The sequence below is a fragment of the Sebastes fasciatus genome, chromosome 13, assembly GCF_043250625.1.
Source record: "Sebastes fasciatus isolate fSebFas1 chromosome 13, fSebFas1.pri, whole genome shotgun sequence".
NCBI lineage: Eukaryota > Metazoa > Chordata > Actinopteri > Perciformes > Sebastidae > Sebastes > Sebastes fasciatus.
In genome coordinates, this window is record NC_133807.1 from 16,047,842 (window position 1) to 16,070,090 (window position 22,249).

At 38.2% G+C, this 22,249-nt stretch overlaps 1 protein-coding gene across 2 annotated transcripts; it reads left to right on the forward strand.

The window, feature by feature from the left end:
* Positions 1 to 1,086: 1,086 nt before the first annotated feature.
* On the forward strand, positions 1,087 to 21,725 carry unm_sa1261 (un-named sa1261). Of its 2 annotated transcripts, none has more exons than XM_074655814.1 (4): positions 1,087 to 1,247; positions 13,946 to 14,169; positions 19,363 to 19,565; positions 20,008 to 21,725. In XM_074655814.1, the coding sequence occupies exons 2-4, from the start codon at positions 13,998 to 14,000 to the stop codon at positions 20,815 to 20,817; spliced, it is 1,185 nt and encodes a 394-aa protein (XP_074511915.1). In that variant the 5' UTR covers positions 1,087 to 1,247; positions 13,946 to 13,997; the 3' UTR covers positions 20,818 to 21,725. The 2 variants fall into 2 exon arrangements, with proteins under 2 accessions (XP_074511915.1, XP_074511916.1); XM_074655815.1 differs by lacking the exon at positions 1,087 to 1,247 and adding an exon at positions 11,038 to 11,194.
* Positions 21,726 to 22,249: the final 524 nt, after the last annotated feature.

Sequence of the window (22,249 nt, forward strand, 5' to 3'; positions counted from 1 at the left end):
TTGCAATTTTTAGGTTGTAGTGGGAGGAGCGAAGGAGGTTAAATAACAGAAACAGGTAATAATATGAGACAGGTAATCTGATAAAAATCATGTGCCTCTGTCCTCCGGTGTCCTTCGGTGTCCTCCGGTGTCCTCCGGTGTCCTCCGGTGTCCTCCGGTGCTCCTAATGGCATCTGCAAGATTTCACAGACAGGAAGAAAACAACCAAGTCCTTTCACAGCCATTTGCCATAGTCTGTAAATTCCTACATTGATGTTGTTTTAATTTAGTGTTTGTAACTGCAGTTGGACGGAGTCCAGGAAAAATTTCCCCACGGGGACAATAAAATTATATATTATCTTATCTTACTTCAGCTTTAAATATAAATGCAAGAATGGTATAAATATGAATCAAATAAAAATATTTCTTGAAATGTACAGGATAAATGTAGTATCTTATTTTATCTAATCTAAACCTTCAGACATTTTTAACCATGCCTAAAAACCAACCTAACTGGTGGGCCGATCACAACACCACAGTTGTCACCGGTTGTAGTTCTAATGTCTAATTGTCTTTTGATATGTTTAGATATATTTTCTTTTCTTCTCTACTGTTTTTTTGTATGTATTTCATTGTTTTTATTGGATTGTTTTCCACTGTTTGGTTAGGTTTTTCTGCACATTTTGTGTACTTCTTCTTGTTGTTGTTTAACTTTTGTTGTATTTTTAAAATTATTATTTAAAATTATGTTTAGATCTTTCTTCCTTTTTTGTTATCGTTTTTTTTTTTCTCCTTGGGTTGGTGGGGGGAGGTCCTTTGTATAAGCCTGTGGCTTCTTGACCTCTCCTGACACATTTCTTGTTTGTTTTTTCATTGACTGGATTTGTGCAGTTTTATATATGTGAAGAAAAAAAAAGAAAAAAAAAATAGTTCACTCTGTAAATTCCTACTTCGCCTGAATGCAGCATCGTCGCAGAGGAGCGCACCGCCGCTCTGCGCTCTGATTGGCCAGTTAGCGGCGGTGGGCGGGGCCTGTCTGCAGGAGAGCTAAGACAATAGAGACAGGGAGAGAGAGAGAGAAGAGAGACAGAGAGACAGAGAGACAGAGAGAGAGAGAGAGAGACAGCAGCGGTGCAGACAACCGGAGCTTCCTGCTTCATTCAAACACCAAGAAGAAGAAAAAAACAAACAACTCGAGGATTCCTCTTTTATCTACACAGTCAGGTGTCTGGATGGACTGACAGGTTGCATGCTGCACATCTTGAAAGGTAAGATCAGATCCGATGACCAGGTTTAAAGCAATTAACTGCCAATTAAAAATGCTCGTTTTGTGTCTTTAAATGTGTTTTCTTTAATCATTCCCAGCTCAGATTGTCTCATCTCATGTCTGTGTGTGTTGCTCTGTTGCATAAAGCATTACACTGCATTATAATGTGTTTACAAGCTGGCTTTGTTAATTATTCTCATTTAAACTGCTGCTTTTTAAATTATAAATCATATTTTAAATTCTTTATAATACAAAAGTTAGACACACCATGTGACCAAACAGAGACTGAGCAGAACAATGGAGCCGCTGTCTGTTATCTATTGTGTCCCATGCAGCTGCACATCTGTACATCACTGGATGGATCTGTGATTATTGATCACACAGGCCTGTTTTTACATTTTTTTTCATGATTTCTTGAAATATGCTCACATGCACACATTCCTGCACTATACCTGGGTCCACGTTGTATTGATTATAATGCTTTGTGTCTGCTCTTGGTGTCTTTGTGCTGCAGTTTGTGGCAGGTTTTTATGACTCCCAGACAGTAAACAATGATACTTACATGAGCTCTGCATGAGTCTTGTGAGGGATGAGACACTGTGGATGCTTAAAACCTTGATTTGTAATTAAAAACATTTTTTTGTTTCTGTTTATTATGGGGGAAATCATCAAAAAGCCATCTGGACTCTCAAATTGGGCTGCAGAGATTAGACATCAGGGCTCTCATATCTGAAATGATTAGTAGATTAATCGATTAGTTGATTGGCATAAAAATAACCTGCATCTATTTTGATACTTGATTAATCGTTTTAGGCATTTTCCAAGTACAAAGAGAAAACAAATTGTCCCAAATTCTCTGGTTCCTGCTCCTCAAATGAGATGCTGGTTTTCATTGTCGTAAATCACTGAAAACTGCAGGGCTGTCCACGACCAAAGAAATATTTAGTCGACTAACATTCGTACGATTTTGTATATATTTTGATTTAATGGTCAGATCTGTAAAACTGAGTTTCTCTACAAATACTCACACAAAAGCAACACTTTAAATCTTGTGTTTACCAGAGATGTTCTCGTACGTTTCTTGGAAATAAGTCATTCAGCATAAAAAAAGCATACAAAATTACTAATAAACTATCAAAGACCAAAACGAAACGATTAGTAATTGTCTTAAGAGGGGACAGCCCCAGAAAATTTTATATCTGTTTAAACAAAAGAAGACGCTTGAAGACGTCACATTAGACTCTGGGAAGTTTTTTTTTAATCACAATTTTTTAACATTTCACAGACTATATGGTTAATTAATAATGTTCGAAAAAAAAATGTTGCAGCCCTATTTACCTGCAGGGACATGCAGCTTTGGCAGCGTGATGTTGTGTAGGCTATGCAGCCACGAATCAGCTGGAGATGACGTTTTCATTAGCTAGCTGCAGCTAATCAACGTGCCAGTGACGGTTGTCGTTTCAGATGTTTGCAGACTGGAAATTAGAAGCTGCTTTACTCTACTTGGTCTACAGTACTTAGTTTTCTCTACTACTGGTCTGAAATCAGGGACCCATTGCTTCAAAAATTACGAGTATTTCGAGAGACATTTACCAGCGTTCCCAGGCCAGACGAGATATATAATCTCTCCAGCATGTTCTGGGTCTACCCCGGAGCCTCTTACCTTTTGTCCGTGCCCGGAAAACCTCCAATGGGAGGCGACCAGGAGGCATCCTGATCAGATGCCCAAACCACCTCAGCTGGCCACTTTCGACGCCAAGGAGCAGCGGCTCTACTCCGAGCTCCTTCCGGATGTCTGAGCTCCTTACCCTATCTCTAAGGCTGTGCCCAGCCACCCTACCAAAGAAACTCATTTTGGCCGCTTGTATCCGCAATCTCATTCTTTTGGTCACTACCCAAAGCTCATGACCATAGGTGAAGGTTGGAACCTAGATGGACTGGTAAATCGAGAGCTTCGCCTTCCGACTCAGCTCAGTTTTCCGGCAGAGAACCATGGCCTCAGACTTGGAGGTACTGACTCTCAACCTGACTGCTTCACACTCGGCTGCAAACTGCTCCAGTGCGTGCTGAATGTCACAGTTCAATGAATTCAACAGAACCACATCATCTGCAAAGAGCAGAGACGCAATTCTCTATGACAGTTTTCCTAAAATTAGATTTTAAAAATTGCAATATATTACCTTGCTTACAGTTTTCGCAATATATTGAAACGTAACACGTATGTCATGATACGTATCGTATCGCCAGATTCTTGCCAATACACAGCCCTATTCATAGCTATGCGTCGCCGCTGTGCGTAGTTGTTTATCAATTTGCGGCTCTACTGTGCACGGCCATAATTCTCATTGGCTACGGACATAACTGGGCTCGTCTGTGGGCAACACCAAAATAATGTTTCACAACAATCAGTATTTAATGTTTTATTAGGCTATAACTAATCAAAACTCTGGTTTAGTCTAATTTTCGTAACAAACATGACAGGATTCGGGATTTGGAACAACTGCTCGTAATTCGGGACTGTCCTGAATTTTTCGTAACGTCGGGTCGCCCTAGTTGCAGCCCTCCAGCTGACACTGAGATTGTGTGTCTGGTTTTCTTTGCACGTTGATGCATGTGTTCACTCAGTCACCCAGCAGACAGACGATCACACATTCAGTGCGGAGAAAGAAATTCAGAGAAGAAGAAGAAAGAGAGGCAGAGATTAAAGCAGACAAAGGGGGTAGCGTTACCTACTGTAGCGTGGGGTTCACAGCAGCAGAAATGGGTTGGCATTAAAGGAGAGCGCCCAGTGATGTGCCGCCGAGCGTGCAGGCACAAAGCCCCAGTGTTCACAGCTGCTGTAGGCCGAGCCGGTTGGAGCCTCGCTGCTTTGATGTGCTCCACAGCTCCATGAGCACTGTGGGCGCCGACCGCCGGGCCACGCCGGATGGCCGAGCTGCAGGCCGGCCACCACACTGGGACTGGGACTGGGACTGGGAATGTGAAGGCCAAAGCTGTGGCTGTGACGGTTTTAATCTCTGCAAACATTTCTGGAGGAAAGAGCTGCTCATGGTGCAGAAGTAATCTCCCTGGTTTTGTTATCTTAACGGGCAGATTCAAGGGAATACAATTTTACACACGTTAGTTCACTGGCTCTGACTTGAAGAGGTAAGAATGACAAAAGGATGAGACCAAATGGTCCACAGAGACTGGGACAGGAGGGGAAGCCTGTAAAATATCAAGACCTTCAGGTTTGATTGTGCAAACTATAGTCTTCGTTGTATGTACGTAACAGTTCGGCCATCTCAATTTATTTCTAGAGCATAAAAAACACCAGAGTGGAAACGCACAATAGAAAGCTCCACTGGCCCAGCAGGTCAACAGGTAATGGAAAAACATGCCAGACTGGCAAAACTCAAACTCCAATTATGTTGAATCAGTGACCCACAATTGCCTCTGATATTATACTGGGGTCAACATTCATTATAAATTGATTTTGAAAGGAAAGCTTTTCTGTTGCTAAACCTGCAGGACAGTTTTAGGATTTCATTTAAGATACTGAAAGAATGTGAGTCCCACTTTCTTCATTTAATACAATGAAGAGCAGTTTATCCTTTAGATCAGAAATCAAACTGCTTCGTTATTTTTCTAACTAATTGAAGCTGATGCAGTCCATCCTATTATGGTGGAGGATTTAATTAGTCCATTGTACCAAAGTGGGCTCTCTCGATTGTTAGCTTCAGTTAACTCTGACAGATTGTGGGTGAAATTTGTACATCAATCTCATAAAATAGTTCAGGCATGGGTAAATGGTTTTGGCCAAAGAAAAATGGATGCTGATTGTTGGACATGATTATTACTTCCACTAAGGAGGTTTGTGTTCCTAGTTTAGTTTGCCTTTTGTTGATGTATTTAATCAGTGGATGAAAGTAATGTCATGAGATAAAGACTATTTTTTGTGGAAATTCAGGTGTGGATTAAGAATTCCTCAATCTTACAAGTCTTTGTTGAGCATTTTTGCTGTTTCTCATGAATTACAGAAAAGAAAAACAAATCTACTAAATCTCTACATGCTAATAATGACAATGCTAACATGCTGATACTAAAAAGGTATTATGTTTACCATGTTAATCATCTTAGTTTAGTCCATTGGGAATGTCATAAACCAAAGTATTGGACAATGTGAGATTTTGACCTAATGGTGGCGCTAGATAAAAATTTAAAGGCATCATTAAAGTTATTACAATTCATCCTGAGGGGAACAAGAACGCTTGTGCCAAATTTCATGGCAATCCATCCAACAGTTGACGAGATATTTCACTTGAAACAAGTGGACAACCTCCGTGTCTGAAAAGTGAAGCCAATGCTGAAGTGCCTTAAACTTGCATTCTTTCTAACACCCAGCAGGGGGCGACTCCTCTGGTTGCAAAAAGAAGTCTGATTGTATAGAAGTCTATGAGAAAATGAGCCTACTTCTCACTTGATTTATTACCTCTGTAAACATTGTAAACATGAGTTTATGGTCTCAATTGCTAGTTTCACGTCTTCTTCAATACAGCATGATGTTCATTTAGTAAATTATGCAGGGGATGCTTTAGGGCGTGGCTACCTTGTGATTGACAGGTCACTACCATGGCGTTGTCCGGTCTGGGACTTGTCCATGTTTTCGTCTTAGAACTTTAACCCTTTCACAGTGTGTTTTCAGTTCATGAAAACCAAGATCCCGAACTCAAAGCTTCAAAACAGCAGTCAACAACCCAATGGGTGACGTCATGGTGACTACGCCCACTTCTTATATACAGTCTATGCTCAAAACCACAAATATAACCTCATGGTGGCATTAGAGGTAAAGTCAGAGGATCACCAAAGTCAGTGAGATTCATCCTCTGGGGATCATGAATGTCCGTCCAAACCTTCATGGCAATCCATCCAGTAGTTGTTGAGATATTTCAGTCTGGACCAAAGACCAAATTACTTCTGAAATACAGTATAATTTACCAGGTGTTGTTTTCTCTTCTTCCTTGAACCCTCTAGAGGTGTAACAGACATTTATAGGGAGCCAAATATAACTGAAGATGGTAGCATTTGTTCCTTAAGTATTTTTTAGCTGGCTGACATATTGATTATACATTACAAATGATTAATTAGGTGCTGATGTTTTACAAGTCGATGTTGGCATGAACACAAATGAGGTGGCAGGGGCAGTTTTTCTGCAGCGCTTAATGTGTGTGTACCATAAAAGAAAGACCAATACTCAACACTTTTTTCAGGTTTTGCGTACAATTATGTAGTAATAATAATATGTAGTCGTAAATGATCAGGTCTCTGTTGATGTTTTGGATGCTGTGAACATGCAGAAGGCTCTTCTGTTGGTGTTCGGTTGTGTTTTTGGTCCAGTGAGGCGCAGAGAGTCTTTGGATTTGACGGACCACATCGTCCAGGGTCATGAATAGATTTATAAACAAGAACTATGATTTTAAAATCTATCCTGATACTAACTGGATGTCAGTTCAAGGTCTTTAGAACAGGAGCAATGTGATCTCCTTTTTCTGTTCCAGTTAAAACTCCTGCAGTATCGTTCTGTACAAGCGGGCATTGATTTACTGACTTTTTGGGGAGACTTGAGAGCATTGCATTGCAGCAGTTGAAGTTTGCTTGAAATAAAAGCTTGCACAAGCTTCTGTGTCGATGGGGAAAAAAGAAACCTACTGACCTTTTTAGTTATGTTCATTTTCTGTGACTTGAAAATTAGACCAGAGTCAGTCACGCATACAGTTCTTGCCTACGGTGTAATGTCTAAGCTTTTCCCTCTCTCTTTATTTACAGTTGGTCTACTCACAAATGCTATCACTTTGGAAGTGAGTTGTACTATACATACATTGTTTGAGTTTTTGTCCGTATGTCCAAAGGTGTTCAACACAGGGTAAATATCTGTATATGAAGGGATAGAGTCAGTGTTACAGGAATATAAGAACCATGTCGATGGGACATTATGAGCCAAATCAATGTAAACAAATATATTTATAGTTTAACATAAAGAAAGATCACATTAATTTATGTTTTTTTACACTTTGATTGTTATTATTCTTTGTCTTAATTCATACTTTTGGAACTGCTCCCATAATGTTATGAGGGAGTAAGCTAAAAGTATAATGTTGCCATAGACTCAGTGAGTTACGCTGTGGGCTACAACTTTGCCTGTTTTTTTATTCAACCTATATTTGTTTTAGGGATGTCAATCGATTAAAATATTTTATCGCAAATGAATCATAAATTTGTTTTATCTGTTAAAAATGTACCTTAAAGGGAGATTTGTCAAGTATTTAATACTCTTATCAACATGGAGAGGACAAATATGCTGCTTTATTCAAATGTATGTGAATATTTATTATTGGAAATCAGTTAACAGCACAAAACAATGACAAATATTGTCCAGAAACCCTCATAGGTACTGCATTTAGCATAAAAAATATGCTCAAATCATAACATGGCAAACTCAAGCCCAACAGGCAACAACAGCTGTCAGCTAACGCGTTATTATCGTTAAGCGTTATCGAATTAGCTTTAACTTTGACAGTCCTAATTTAATTGTGACCAAGATGCATAAGTTGGACATTTAATTGTAGTAATGTCTATTTTTTTTTAATATATATAAACACATAACTAAACAAATAAACACTTTATTCTGATCCCTTTAGTAAAGTAAAGTAAATTTTGACCAAGATACTACTAAGTGGGTCATTTTACAGTAGAGAAATCGTTGAAGAACATCAGGTGTTTCGACAATCCATGGGAAGCATTTAGTCTACAAGGCGACACAAATCAGGCATGACAAATTGCAGCTGTTGGTGCAGGAAGATGAATAAAAGGTCTTTAACGCTGTGAGCTTTTCACCTCTGTGCCATCCTGCAGCCTGTTCCTCCATCAGGTGTGAGACCGAGCCGTTCACCTCCCCTCCTATTTGGTGCAATAGGCTGGTAACATTAGCCGGGAGGTACAGATGCAGAGAAAAGCAGCACTGACACAAAGCAGGCTGAGTTCAGCTTTGATTACAGACGAGCATTTCCCTGAGAAGAAAGACAGCAAGGCGGTCTCATTCCCCCTTCGTCCAGGAGACAAACAGAGCTTGGCGTTCCTTGAGGCCCTCTGGGGAGCCGCCGTGGCACCGTTACCCTGAGAAGGAGCGCCGGGGCTGCCGAGAGCTTCCACGAACAGAAGATGCTCCTAATTAGTGCTGGTTGTGACTTCTTTCATCTGCAGGCTCTTTGATATGACGGCAGTGTGAGAGCACATATGAGCGTATGCTTACGCTCAGGATGTTATATGGTTGAGAGAAAGAAATTGAGCGTGAAACTGTGCATTCTGCACGCATACATGTCAAGGTTGTTATGGTTAAGTGTAGCTAATAATAAAACAAGGCAGCAAGTAAACATGATGTCCCTCTCAGATGATGCAGCGCTCAGAAAATATTCAGAATAAAGTGGTTAAAATGAATCATATCGCTAAATTTGAGCAGCATTAGATTAAATTCAAATTTATTGTCATTTTACCAGTACTGAGACAATGAAATGTAGTTTAGCATCTAACCAGAAGTGCAAAAAGCAGTAAAGTGCAGAGCAATTTACAGAATAAACAGTAATACAGCAGCAGTAGTATAAATATGAATACACTATAGGTCAGATATAACCAGTGTATGTATGGGTATGTGAGTGCATATGTAGTGCAGTACAGTACATCAAATATACTTGATGACGGACTCATTCATTACTGTTAGGTTTAATATTTTCAAGAAACTCAAAATTGAATTGTGTTGATATTGATCATTCAAAAAGAGGTAAAGATTTAGATAATTCATACTTGTTCTTCTCATAAGTCAAGTTTCCATCCAAATGTAGATGAATTTCCTGAAAATCTGCAAAAGAAAATGCGAACAAATGCCAACAAATGCCTGTCTCAAGATGTAAATCTTCTCATCTAACTCTTCGCAAGAAAGAAATAGAAAAGAAATAAGTGTATTTTCCAAAATGTCTATCCATCTCACATGACCCCAGGTTGGGAACCACTGTTCTAAGCTGTAGCACAAGTGTCCTTGTTTACAGTCTGTACAACTTGAATGCGTAGGAACAGTAAATCTGTGAGAAAATCAGTTTAAACCAATCTGCTCCTTTATTTCCTGCGAGTACTGGTAAACGATGATGTGTGATACATGAACAAAGAAACCAGCTATAAAGTGGCTCCTCTTGGACCTGTTAATATTTGAAAGTGCTGAATGCAGAGGTGATGCCCGGCGCTTTTGTCAAAGCAACTCTTTATGCCTGCGGACACAAAACCCATTTTCATATTGTGTTGATAATGTGGCCACTTTGACACCATAACTGTGGTGCAGATAAACTGGACAACAAAGTCATTATGTAGAAAAGAGCTTGAATTTTAATTAGAATCTAAAAACAGAACCAGAGAATGAATTTGTGTGTTCAGGTAGTTTTTTTTCTGTGTGCAGCTCCAAACACACTCTGGCTGCCTCGTCCACTGTGTGTTTGTTTTATTGACCTTGTCAGACTGATGCTGAGTGGACCGGCGACGGACAGAGTTGGCTCCTTTGGGTTCAGCTGACTCTCCATTTTTATCTGCTTGTCGTACTTTTATGCTCAGCACATATACTGTTTGTATCCGGAGCCATTTTCACCCTCCGTTGTCACTGCAAGACGATCCAATTTTCGACACATGTGAGGACAGTTTAAGCAATGTGTTGTAAACCTTAAGATTTCAGTAACGGGTTGATGTGGTGGCACCTGTGGTTTAAATGGTAACAGCAAGTGTGGTGTAATGCTACAGCAGAGCAGCTTTGTCAGAAATACAACTGAGCCCTGTTTCAGAAAGCGGGATTAGTAAAAACTCTGAGTTAGTTAAGCCTGAGATGAGGTTTAAGTTAGAAGTCTGTGAACCGAACCTGCTCGCTGGCAGGTTTTCTTCAAACAAACCTTGAGTTTCTCTCTGTCTCTTTCGTTTTACAGAGCCAGACACGCTGCTTTATTTCCTCATTCATTCAGTCCGCATCAAAGCGCGTGTCGTAGCACATTAATTAGGTACGCATCAGAATTGAAAGATATTAGAATAAAACCTGTTTGTCCTTTTTTTTTTTTGCAAGCTCTTACTTATAACACTGTGACTGAGACAGCTGTCTGTTTGTTAGAGCAGTTCCACTAAAATGATCATTGCACATAATCTGTAATCTCAGTTTAAATAGTAAAAATTGGTATGAAGTTGACAAGTAGGATCAATGAATAATGATCTAAAGTTATGACTTTCTTCTCATATTAAGACTTTTTTTCTCGTAAAGTCATGACTCTTCTCGTAACATTACGACTTTTTTTCTCGTAATATTATGACTTTATTCTCGTAATATTCCAACTTTTTTTCTTGTAATATTATGACTTTATTTTCGTAATAAAGTCATAATATTTTTCCTTAAAGTTATGACTTTATTCTCGTAATATTACGACTTTTTTCCCGTAATATTATGACTTTATTCGTGAAATCTCAGATGTTTTTTCCCTCAATGTGACCCTAATACTCCGTAGTACATTTGCACTTGGGCCCTCACTGCTTTAGACTTATATACTATATATTTAGACTATAAACTGTGTTACCTTCATCACAATGATTAAATATTTTGCGGCTCCAGACAGATTTATTATTATTTTTTCTTGGCTAAAATGTCTCTTGATATTAAAGGTTGCTGACCCCTGGTCTAGTAAACAGTATCTGTATAGTGTGTTGTTTTCATGTTTGTTCATTTCCTAGGTGTTTCCGGTTACATTGTTAAACTGGGTGCTTTTATTTTGATAGGGTGATGCCGGTTAGAGGAAACAGACGGTAATCGGTAAACCGTCAGGTGTGTCTTCCGACAGAAGCAGCGTATTATTACACCTTTTTGTTTGTTTAGCACCTGGATGGTAATGGAACAAGGTTTGTCAATACTTCTCTTCCTACTGTAGTTGATAGAAAGTGACTTTATGATGTCATTTCGTAGTTTTTGCTTTAGTTAGAGAGTGTAAGAGCGCAAAGACGCCATTTTGGCTCAAACTGCCGTAATTTAGCTAGCGCTCGTGCTAACAAGCAATTAGCTTTCCTTTGTAGCATGAGATGCTAACGTTACTATGGTTACTGTAAGTGTGAGGTGGTTGGAGCTGCATTATGGGTAATTTTCACTGACTGTTTTTGTTGTCATGTGTGATTTAGTTTAAAAGGGGATTCATAATTTCATTATAGGTTAAATATGCTTGTCTGTAGCACCCTATCACAGTTTGTTATTTTGTAAACTTAAAAATGGTAATATTTTTTGTTTGGTTTGTTTTTCTTCATTTCGTGTTCAGTTTGGAGCTATACATTATTACAAATAAATAAATAATATATTAATTAAATTATTTTTAATTTATTTATTTATATTTATTTATTTATTTTTATGTATTTAATTAAATACAAATATATGATTAAGTCAAAAGTAAATACATTAGTTAATGAATATATGACTTGATCAATAAATATATCGTTAAATATAGCAAAAATAATATTAAAAATAAATGTAGCCATTAATTGATTGATAAAATGTGATATAAATTGATATTTGTTTTGAATTTGCTTCTCTATTTATTTATCTTTGTATTAACTCCCTTATTTATTTACTCTTCTGTTTAATTTTCCCTTTTATTTATGTATATATTTATTTTTGTTAATTTTCTGATTTATTTATTTATTTTTGTATTTATTTTTTTGCATTTAGTATTTATCTATTTTTGCATCGATTTATTATTTATTTATAAACATTTGTATTCACTTACGTATTTATGTATTTATGTATTTATTTCTGCATGATTTTCCCTTTGCATGTCACCCCTTATTTATTCCCCCAAACTTATTTATTTCTGCCTCATTATGCAAAAGAGGGGGCTGTCAAATTGTCATATCGTACGGAAATAAAGAAAAATAAATACATACATTTAAAAATAAATATGAAATGAATGATGAATGCAAAAATAACGAAATACATTTGAAAAATTAATAAAAATAGATTCATAAATAAAGAAAAGTGAAAATTAAACAAGAGTAATAAAGTAAATTAGTAAAGTAAATAAATACGGGTGTGAATACAAAGATAAATTAAGAAGTAAATTAAAACAAATATGTTATGTCACATTTAATGAATCAATTAATGGCTAAATTTATTATATATTATTTTTGATTATGGCAGGTTCTGTCCTCCATAATTGTGAGCCATCAGTTGGAGAGTTAGACTGTCAGGCAGGGATGCTACACAAATATTGTACTTTTTACTTCTCCATCTATCTATCTATCTATTCTGAAATGGACCATTCCGCATAATGAAATTAACTTAATTTGGTATGAGTATGTTTTGATGCTAATACTTGTGTCCATTTACTTAAAGAAACAGTGTCTAGCATTTAGGGGGACCTATTGGTTGAAATGAATATAATATTATTAAGTATGTTTTCTTTAGTGTATAATCACCCAAAAATAAGAATCATTGTGTTTTCGTTAACGTAGAAAGAGCCGTTTATATCTACATAGGGAGCGGCTCCTCTTCTGGTATTACTTCTTTTATTTAATTAAAAGACCTGAGTCCTTCTTCCGCCAGTGAATAACACAAAACACAGTTTTACTGTCACTGCAACTCTTTCTAGTGGAACATACTGTATTTTTTTGTGTTTGGTTTTATTGTTTTCACACGTTTTACTTGAATTTTGTGCACACATTATGCACACTCACACTGTAGACGGGAACACAGATGGACTTGATGCACAGGATGAGACTAGCATCCTGTCTCCTTCAACACTTTCTCATCCCTGTTAATGAGAGATGGTACAATTGTGCTGCGCCATCAGGGCTGCAAAGTCTCTCCAGTCATTGGGATATCTTGGCCCGCTGTGGGTGATGAGTGATGGAGGATACAGCAGACGAGTGTTGCTTGGCTTCTTGTGGTAGCAGAAGGAGGAAGGTGAGACAGATTTACTGAGATCGGAAGCCAGCAGGCGTGACAGAGTAGAAGCACGTCGGATTCGAATTAGACGTTCATTAATGCAGGAGGATCATTAATCAGCTGCAGAGGATCAGCTCCACCAATAGCAAAACTTTTCTCCTCTCAGATCCAGTTTGTCTTGTTCGCTCTTTGATTTATTCTATTTACCGGCTTCAGAGTTCAGTGTATGACAGCATGCGTTGCTTGAAAGACAAATAAACACTGTGATGAGGGGTTATATCATTGACTTACATTTATATCTTCTGTGAGGGCCGTTTAGTGTCTCTGGGCGAGGAGTTTTGAGGACGGAACCTGCCAAAATAAAAAATAAATAAATAAATATGTCATTAAATGAAGCAAAAATAATATTAAAAATAAATGTAGCAATTAATTAATTGATAAAAATGTGACATAAATTGACATTTCTGTTTTAAACATCAGTCTCTGGTGGTCTCTCTCCTTGAGATCTTTACAAAAATAACTTTCTCATGAGCACAAAGTGACGATACAAAGGTTGTATGATAACAGTTCATTTGGCCTGAACACAAAGCATGCTGTTCATATACTGTATGTGTCCATACAATACAGTAGCTGTGCTCTGTTTACAGTGCGGGGTCAACATGGGTGGATACTGGTCACATAGTGAACCTTTCTTTTCCTTCCTGCTCCTCCCGTTCCTACAGGAACATCCATATCCAGACCAGACCCTCGGCTCCGGCCCGTCCCTCCACAACAATGAACTCCTCGCCGCACGGCTCCCGCGCCTCCATCGACATCCTGGAGGAACTCCAGCTGATTGCTTCTCAGAACCTTGAAAAACTGGACATCAACAAATACTACGAGGTCGTCTGTGAGCTGGGGAAGGGCACCTACGGGAAAGTGGACCTGGTCATCCACAAAATCAGAGGTAACTGCTGTGTGTTTGAGCAGGCGAGTCCGCCAAGCTTTGGATTTCTCCACATGTTGCAATACTTGGTGTTTAAAGAGCAACTTGACACCCTATTTTAACCTTGAACACATACAAAATGCATTCGAACCCCTGCTAAGCTTTTAGACGTGCCTCGATGTATCATCTAACGGTCACCCAGAATTCATCGAAACATCGACGAATAATTACTGTATGTGACCCTCATTTTCTCAGAGGTAGTGGATAGTGACAGAATAGGGGATAAGAATGAATGAATGAATGAACTAATTAATTAATGGTTGGGAGGACTTAAATTAGCCAGTGATGGAAGAAGTACTCTGATCTTTTACTTCTATAAAAGTAACAATACTACAGTGCAGAAACACTCTGTTACAAGTAAAAGTCCTGCATTCAAAATTTGTACTTGAGTAAAAGTACAGAAGTATTGGCATCATATTGATGCATTAATGTGTTCATCACTTTCATGTTGCAGCTTATTTTAACTACTGTATACACTGCTGGGTAGTTTAATCTATAATAATACATCATGGTTTATTAGTTGAACTATATTTTGTCTTAATAATCTGAATCTGCAAAGTCAGTAGTAACTAGGGCTGTGTATTGGCAAGAATCTGCCGATACGATACGTATCATGATACAGGGGTAACAATTCAATATATTGCAATACTGTAAGCAAGGTGAAATGCTGCGATTTTTTAAAATCAAATTTTAGGAAAACTGTCACAATATAAAGAACACACCAGAAATAAACAATTTTTAGAATAGGTGAGTTAAAACATTTATACTGCATTAAAAAAATTGCATGGTTTTTGCTCAAACCTGCATGTGGTCATCATAAAGTGGGCATGTCTGTAAAGGGGAGACTCGTAGGTACCCATAGAACCCATTTTCATCACATATTTTGAGGTCAGACGTCAAAGGACCCCTTTGAAAATGGCCATAGCAGTTTTTCCTCGCCAAATTTAGTTTAAGTTTGGAGCGTTAATTAGCCTCCTTTGCGACAAACTAGTATGACATGGTTGGTACCAATGGATTCTTTAGGTTTTTATAGTTTCATATGATACCAGTATCTTCACTCTAGCTTTAAAACTGAAATCTCAAGTACGGCACTAATTTGCCTCCTGCTGTTTTCCGTTCAGATCATGGTAACGGCACACAGTTAATGTTCACCGACCTGACCTGGTGTTTGATGCTTTATTCCAAAAGGAAACCAAAAGATCGAACATTTAATGCGTCCATCTTTCTTTTGGATGGAACGGGAGACCGTTTGAATTCATCTCCTCTTGTGAGGAGAAGAGAAATGTATTTGTTCAGAAGGAGCTGCCGTTTGAGGAAATGGGATGTTATTCTCTTTTGTGGCCTTACTTTGTGATCCAGAGTGATAAGACGGGGTCATTTTACTTACTTACTTACTTTGGTATTGCAGCAGCAACAAACACTGAGAGAATAAAAAAAGAATCCTGTTTTCACTCAGGTAAAGCTCTCTTATTCGTCTCTGAACTTTTTACTTTTGAAAACCTAATTCCAGGTAATGTAGGCCACCTCTTTATTCAGAGTCCAGACAGCCTAAATTCACTACTTAACTAATAGAAAATCTGTTCAACCTTTTCACAGTAAAAGCCCAAAATGTTGACCATCTGCCACACGCTTCTTAATCGTCTCTTTTATGGAGAACGGAGCCCATTTTAGAGTGGCTGCAGTCTGCCACTGAGATGAATTCTGACCTTTTCCAGCCTGTAAAGTGCGCAGTAGAAGCATGCATAATGAATGCATAAAACCCACTTGTAGTTTCATTATCTGCTGCTTTATCACCGACATCTTCTCTCAGAACCATCAGAGAACCAGGTTAGCTTTGATCGACCTGATGATTCTGCTCACTATAAATGTCTTGTTAACTATGAGATCAAATGGGCTGAAGGCGACGTCGTTTCTGACCTTTTGAATCATAATTGTGCGCAAATACATTTTAGTGAAGAACGAAACTCAAGTGTAAATCAGTGACAGATCTCAGTTAGAAGTAGTAGTCCTGATGGTGTTTTTGATGGAATCTTTTAATAATCAGTATTTGCCAAAAATATCCAATCCAGTATTTCATTTTGTAGATATTTTCCTTCATATTACAGCTGCAGAGCTGAAGCTACAGTAACATTTCATTAAAATACAATATAAAATAATATTTTGTATAGTTTCCTGTAATGTGTTGTTCTGTGTGCTGTAGTATTTAATATAATATCTGTGCAGAAAGTGTCAGTGTGGAAGTATCTATATCCTTACCAAAGTAAAAGTACTAAAACCACACTGCAAAAATACTCTGTTACAAGTACAAGTATTTACTAGTGGTACTTAAAATATTAAAAGTACAAGATGCAGAAAAACCTCGACAAAAACCTCAAAATTATCTTGGAAAATTGAAAGGAAAATATTTGAGGAGCAAGAACCATAAAATGTCATTTATGCATGGAAAATTACTTCAACAATTATCAGAATAATTGACAATTTAATAATCTAAATCTGAAAAGTACCTAAAGCTTTAAAATATGTGTAGTGGTGTAAAAAGTACAATATTTCCCTTTTGAAGTCTAAAGAAGCCTAAAATGGAAATACATAAAGTACAAGTTTAGATTCAGTGAGACTTACACTTTCCGAGGATATTATCTCTGATGTCCATTGTGAATAAACGTCCGCCAAATCGTCCGCCAAATCGTAGAAATAAGACGGTCGTCATAGCTTCAGAAGTTGCCTGGGAATCAGCAGGTTTTAAAGTTTCTAAAGTATCAAAGTAATCCAGTGATGGTTGTCTGTACATCCAGTGGTACACTGCAAACATGAACTACTAATAGATAATTCGGCACACTTTTAACGGTGCAAAAGGTAAACAAATACAGGCTAAAGCTATATTATACAGTATATTCCTCCAAAGTAGTATGGAAACGGCATGATAGAAGTAAGACAAAGAATAATAAGAAGCTTTAGTTGCACTATGAATATTTATTTCAGGGCGGTCAATCTATTAAAATATTTAATCGCGATTTAATCACATGATTGTCCATAGTTAATCGTGATCAATCGCAAACTAATCGCACATTTTTGATCTGTTCAAAATGTACCTTAAAAGGAGATTTGTCAAGTATTTAATGCTCTTATCAACATGGGAGTGGGTAAATATGCTTGCTTTATGCAAATGTATGTATATATGTATTATTTGAAATCAATTAACAACACAAAACAATGAGAAATATTGTCCAGAAACCCTCACAGGTACTGCATTTAGCATAAAACATATGCTCAAATCATAACATGGCAAACTGCAGCCCAACAGGCAACAACAGCTGTCAGTGTGTCAGTGTGCTGACTTGACTATGACTTGCCCCAAACTGCATGTGATTATCATAAAGTGGGCATGTCTGTAAAGAGGATTTATTCAGGTCAAAGGTCAAGGGACCCCTTTGAAAATGTCCCTGTCAGTTTTTCTTTGCCAAAATGTAGTGTCTCTTGACCTTTCCTAAAGTGTCTGCACTCTGTAAAACTGCACAAAGCACTTTGCAGAGCTGATCCGGTGGTATTGGAGAAGTGTCCCCTCTCATCTCCGCTGACACACTGACTGTTGGTGCAGAGAGAGGCAGACGTGGCAGCTCTCCAGGTTTATATTGTCTGGGGTATTTCAGATTAGCTCTGGTAATTTCTCTCCCCTCGCTGCTCCTCTTGTTGCAGTAAAGTGTCTGCCGAGGTGAGCTGAGCCTCTGAACCTCGCAAATTACATTCCTGTGTTCCCTCCAGACGACTAAATGGGTTTCTGTGCATCCTTTACATTATTATATCAAGTAAAACAGGCTTTCCAATCTTATGTTTGACATGTTTGCAGCTGACATGAAAGCAGTGGTGGATTGTAACTAAGTACATTTACTCAACTACAGATTTAATGTGTACTTTACTTGAGTTTTTCCATTTTATGTAACTTTATACCTCTACTCCACTACATCTCAGAGGGAGACATTGTTCTTTTGACTCCACTACATTTATCTAACAGCTTTAGTTACTTTTCAGATTACAGTTTTTCATCCCTGTCCTGTCCAGTGAAAACCAGGTATCTCCAGATGTGTTGATGTTGAATGCTTGTGATAAACTGAAGGATGAAGTGTTCCTTTATGTGTTGAGAAAATCCTCCTCCTTTTCCAGCTAACTATACTCTTTAAAAAGCCTCTTGGATCAGCTAGAAAATGCGTCGTCACAAAGCTGAAAACTGGGCTGTTTTTCTGACAGATACGTGGTTCTCACAGGACAGCGACGCTACAAACATGATGATCTTATAGACCATGATGCATTGCTGTAGATTAAACAAGCCAACAGAATATAAAGGAGTTAAAATGCAAAATACACATTAATGCAGCATTAATATTAATTATTAATCCAGAAACATCAGATACAATAGTAAAACACTGACCGGGAACATTTTACTGCAACATCAATACTTTTACTTTAAGTACCTTTAGCTGATAATACTTACTTTTTAGGGCTGTCAATCAATTCAAATATTTAATTTTATCTGTTCAAAATGTACCTTAAAGGGAGATTTGTCAAGTATTTAACACTCCTATCAACATGGGGGTGGGCAAATATACTGCTTTATGCAAATTTTAGTTTCATATGATGCCAGTATCTTCACTCCAGCTTTTGTAGAACCTAAAAATCCCAAATTGCGTTAATGCCTAAAAGAAATTAGTGGCGCTAAAACGAATTTGCGTTAATGCGTTATTATTGGGTTAACTTTGACAGGCCTGATACTTTTACATACATAGTATGTAGGTTTTGAATGCAGGACTTCTATTTGTAATGGAGTATTTTTTACAATGTAGTATTAGTACTTATGGTATTAGTAAAGGATCTGAAAGCAGCTTAACATCCTGGTCACACTGTGGGAACATAATTAGTCTGGCAGAGGATTTGAAATACTCCCAGTACAAAGCTCTTGGAGGGAAAAAAATCACAATTCAGTGACATTTGAGATTTTAATTATTCATCAAATTTTGATCATTTTAATTAAGTTTCAGTCACGCAACTGGGCGACCGTAAAATAAATCCCCCAAACAGTTTTAATATGCTGGAAAAAGAACAAGAAGTGAGGAATGTGATTTATGAAGTTATGTAACATTTCTGTCCTTTTTTTTTTTTCAGGCACAAAAATGGCCCTGAAGTTTCTGAGGAAGAAGACCACCAAGCTGAAGAGCTTCCTGAGAGAGTACAGCATCTCCCTTTACCTGTCGCCCTGCCCCTTCATCATCAACATGTACGGCATCGCCTTCGAAACGGACGAGTACTACATCTTCGCTCAGGAGTACGCTCTGGCAGGAGATCTGTTCGACATCATCCCTCCACAGGTGAGGAAACATTTAGGTGACTGACTTTTTATGACATACTATACTATGACTTTTTATGACTTTCTATAACATACTATGACTTTTTAAAACATACATACTATGACTTTTTATGACTTTTTGTAACATACTATACTGTGACTTTGTATGTAATGCAATATTATAACAATACATGCAGCAAAACGTGGAGCATGATGGAAGAAAGACAAGACAACAATAATGAAAGACAAAATCCATTATCTCTATGACTGATCAGTTTTTGTTATTTTTATGCTACTGTATCTTATCTTCAAACAAATACATATACATATATATATACATATACATATATATATATATATATACAAAAAAATCATTAATCCAACAAAATCTAATTAGAATTTAAGACAAAATAGTGCAGTGTTGGACTTACTCTTGAACTGATGAGTGCTTCTTCTCTGTTCAGGTTGGACTACCAGAGACGGTGGCCAAGCGCTGCGTCCACCAGGTGGCCATCGCCCTGGACTACCTGCACTGTAAAAAGCTGGTCCACAGAGACATCAAACCCGAGAACATCCTTATTTTTGACAAAGAGTGCCGGAAAGTCAAGCTGTCAGACTTTGGCATGACGCGGCGCTCCGGCTCTCCGGTGAAGCGTGTGAGCGGCACAATCCCATATACGGCGCCAGAGCTGTGCGACACCTCGCGGCACGAGGGCTTCTGCGTGGACTACAGCACGGATGTGTGGGCGTTTGGCGTGCTGCTCTTCTGCATGCTGACGGGAAACTTCCCCTGGGAGAAGGCCATGCCTAACGACGCCTTTTATGAGGAGTTTGTGCGCTGGCAGCGTCGCCGTACGGGCACGGTGCCGTCACAGTGGCGCCGCTTCACCGACGAGGCTCTGCGAATGTTCCGTAGGCTCCTCTCCATCGAGCAGGAGCGCCGCTGCTCCGTCAAAGAAGTCTTCAGCTACTTCAACCAGTGCTGGATGTTGGACACGGAGAACGGGAACAGCAGCAGTTTGGCGAGCAGCGCGCCTCCTCTGGACATCAGCTCGTCTTCATCTGAAGAGGACGTATTAGTGGACAGACTGAAGCAGCAGAGCTTGTCGCCTGCTTGCGTGGTGGCGAAGGGGGGCATCATGATGGACACCCACTACTCCTCCATGTCAACAAACAGCTCGCCGTCCTCCACCGGCAGCTACGAGCGGGTCAACAGAGAAAACAACGAAAGAGGACGCATGCTGGTGGCGACCCCCATCGAGATATGCGTGTAGAGGTGGCTGACGCTGCGTTTCAGGCTGCCTGCTCACACACGTGAGGCCGGCGTGAGCTGAAGATGAAGATTTCCCAGAGGAAGAAGGAGAAAAGTGTGGCGACTGGTGCTTAGCGTCAGGATCAACAGTCTGATATACGTTGTAGCTTCACTGCGGATTTACTCATTTCCGATGAAGACGAGCTCTGAGGAAATGAGCAGCGAGAAGATCACAAACCTCCTGTGTGTGTGGTTTATACTTCAGATACTGAAATGAACTCACTGGACGACCTGTGAAGAAAAATCAAACATAAACATGAATAATCCACAAGCAATATGTTCAGATGTCTGGAATGATCCAGTCGCTGCAAAAAATAATCTGAGGAAAAAGATGTGATCGGCGTTCAAGATGATTTGTTGATGGTACTATTGTGTGTTTATTGTAGTGTACCATTTTCATGTTTGGTAGATATGTTTCCGTAAAGTGTTTCTTCTTAGTATATTCTTTTTGTTATTTGGCGTTAAATTATTTATTTATATCAGATGCATATATTTATGATTTGTTTTATCAGAGAAATTTGAATAGAAGCAGGTGGCTTTCACAAACTTTAATTTTTCTTTATATATTCATCATGTTGTTGTGATCTCCCATAAAAATGTAAAGACTGTTTTTTCTCGCCTGTGATGCCTAAACCCACTTGTACAGTAGCAACCAACAATATGAGCGGCTGAAAACTCACCTCACAATCAACTGTTAATTGGGTATCTTCTTACCCTGAATACGGCTGCAGCCCATTTCCTTTAAGTAAAAATCACACAATAATCACCTATTTGGTAACATGACAAATGGCAGAAACAAATACAAAAGTATTGTGAATAATCTACATTTTTCAATTTGCATGGTTGATAAAGAAAATGCAAATTGTACCTTTCATTGAGCAGGTAACATACTGTATCTAACAAGTGATATATTTGGACCTTTTTCTGAGAAGTAGGCAGGATCCAGGTAAATATTAACAATGAATATGCTGATTGATAATAAAATTAAATTAAATAAATTAAGTATTTGGGGATACTACCTGCCCTCAACTTTTTATTCCAGTGTTTTGCTGTTTAATAAGGTAGTTAAACCCTGAAAATGTGAGACAAGATGGACGAATGTTTTAAACATTTCAGGATTAAAATGTTTCAGAAATCTCTTTTGTGTTTTTCAGAAGTATTGCATGAAGTTGTTACTGTGGTGAACATTTGTTGGAATAAACATCTCGAGAATTAAAAGTGGACCCTGTTCTTTTTTAAAATAAAGGAATAGTTTGACATTTCTGGAAGATTTGATATTACTCATGTCTTAACCGTTAATATGAAGCTACAGCTAGCTGCCGCTTAGATTGCATATACAATAACTTTTTTTTTTTAAATCACTTTTTTTACAACTGTTATGACACTATTATATG

Coding starts and splice junctions, on each gene's coding strand:
- unm_sa1261 (XM_074655814.1), top strand. CDS start 13,998: ATGAACTCCTCGCCGCACGGCTCCCGCGCCTCCATCGACATCCTGGAG. Junction 14,170..19,362: donor GGTCATCCACAAAATCAGAG/GTAACTGCTGTG, acceptor TTTTTTTTTCAG/GCACAAAAATGGCCCTGAAG. Junction 19,566..20,007: donor TCGACATCATCCCTCCACAG/GTGAGGAAACAT, acceptor TTCTCTGTTCAG/GTTGGACTACCAGAGACGGT.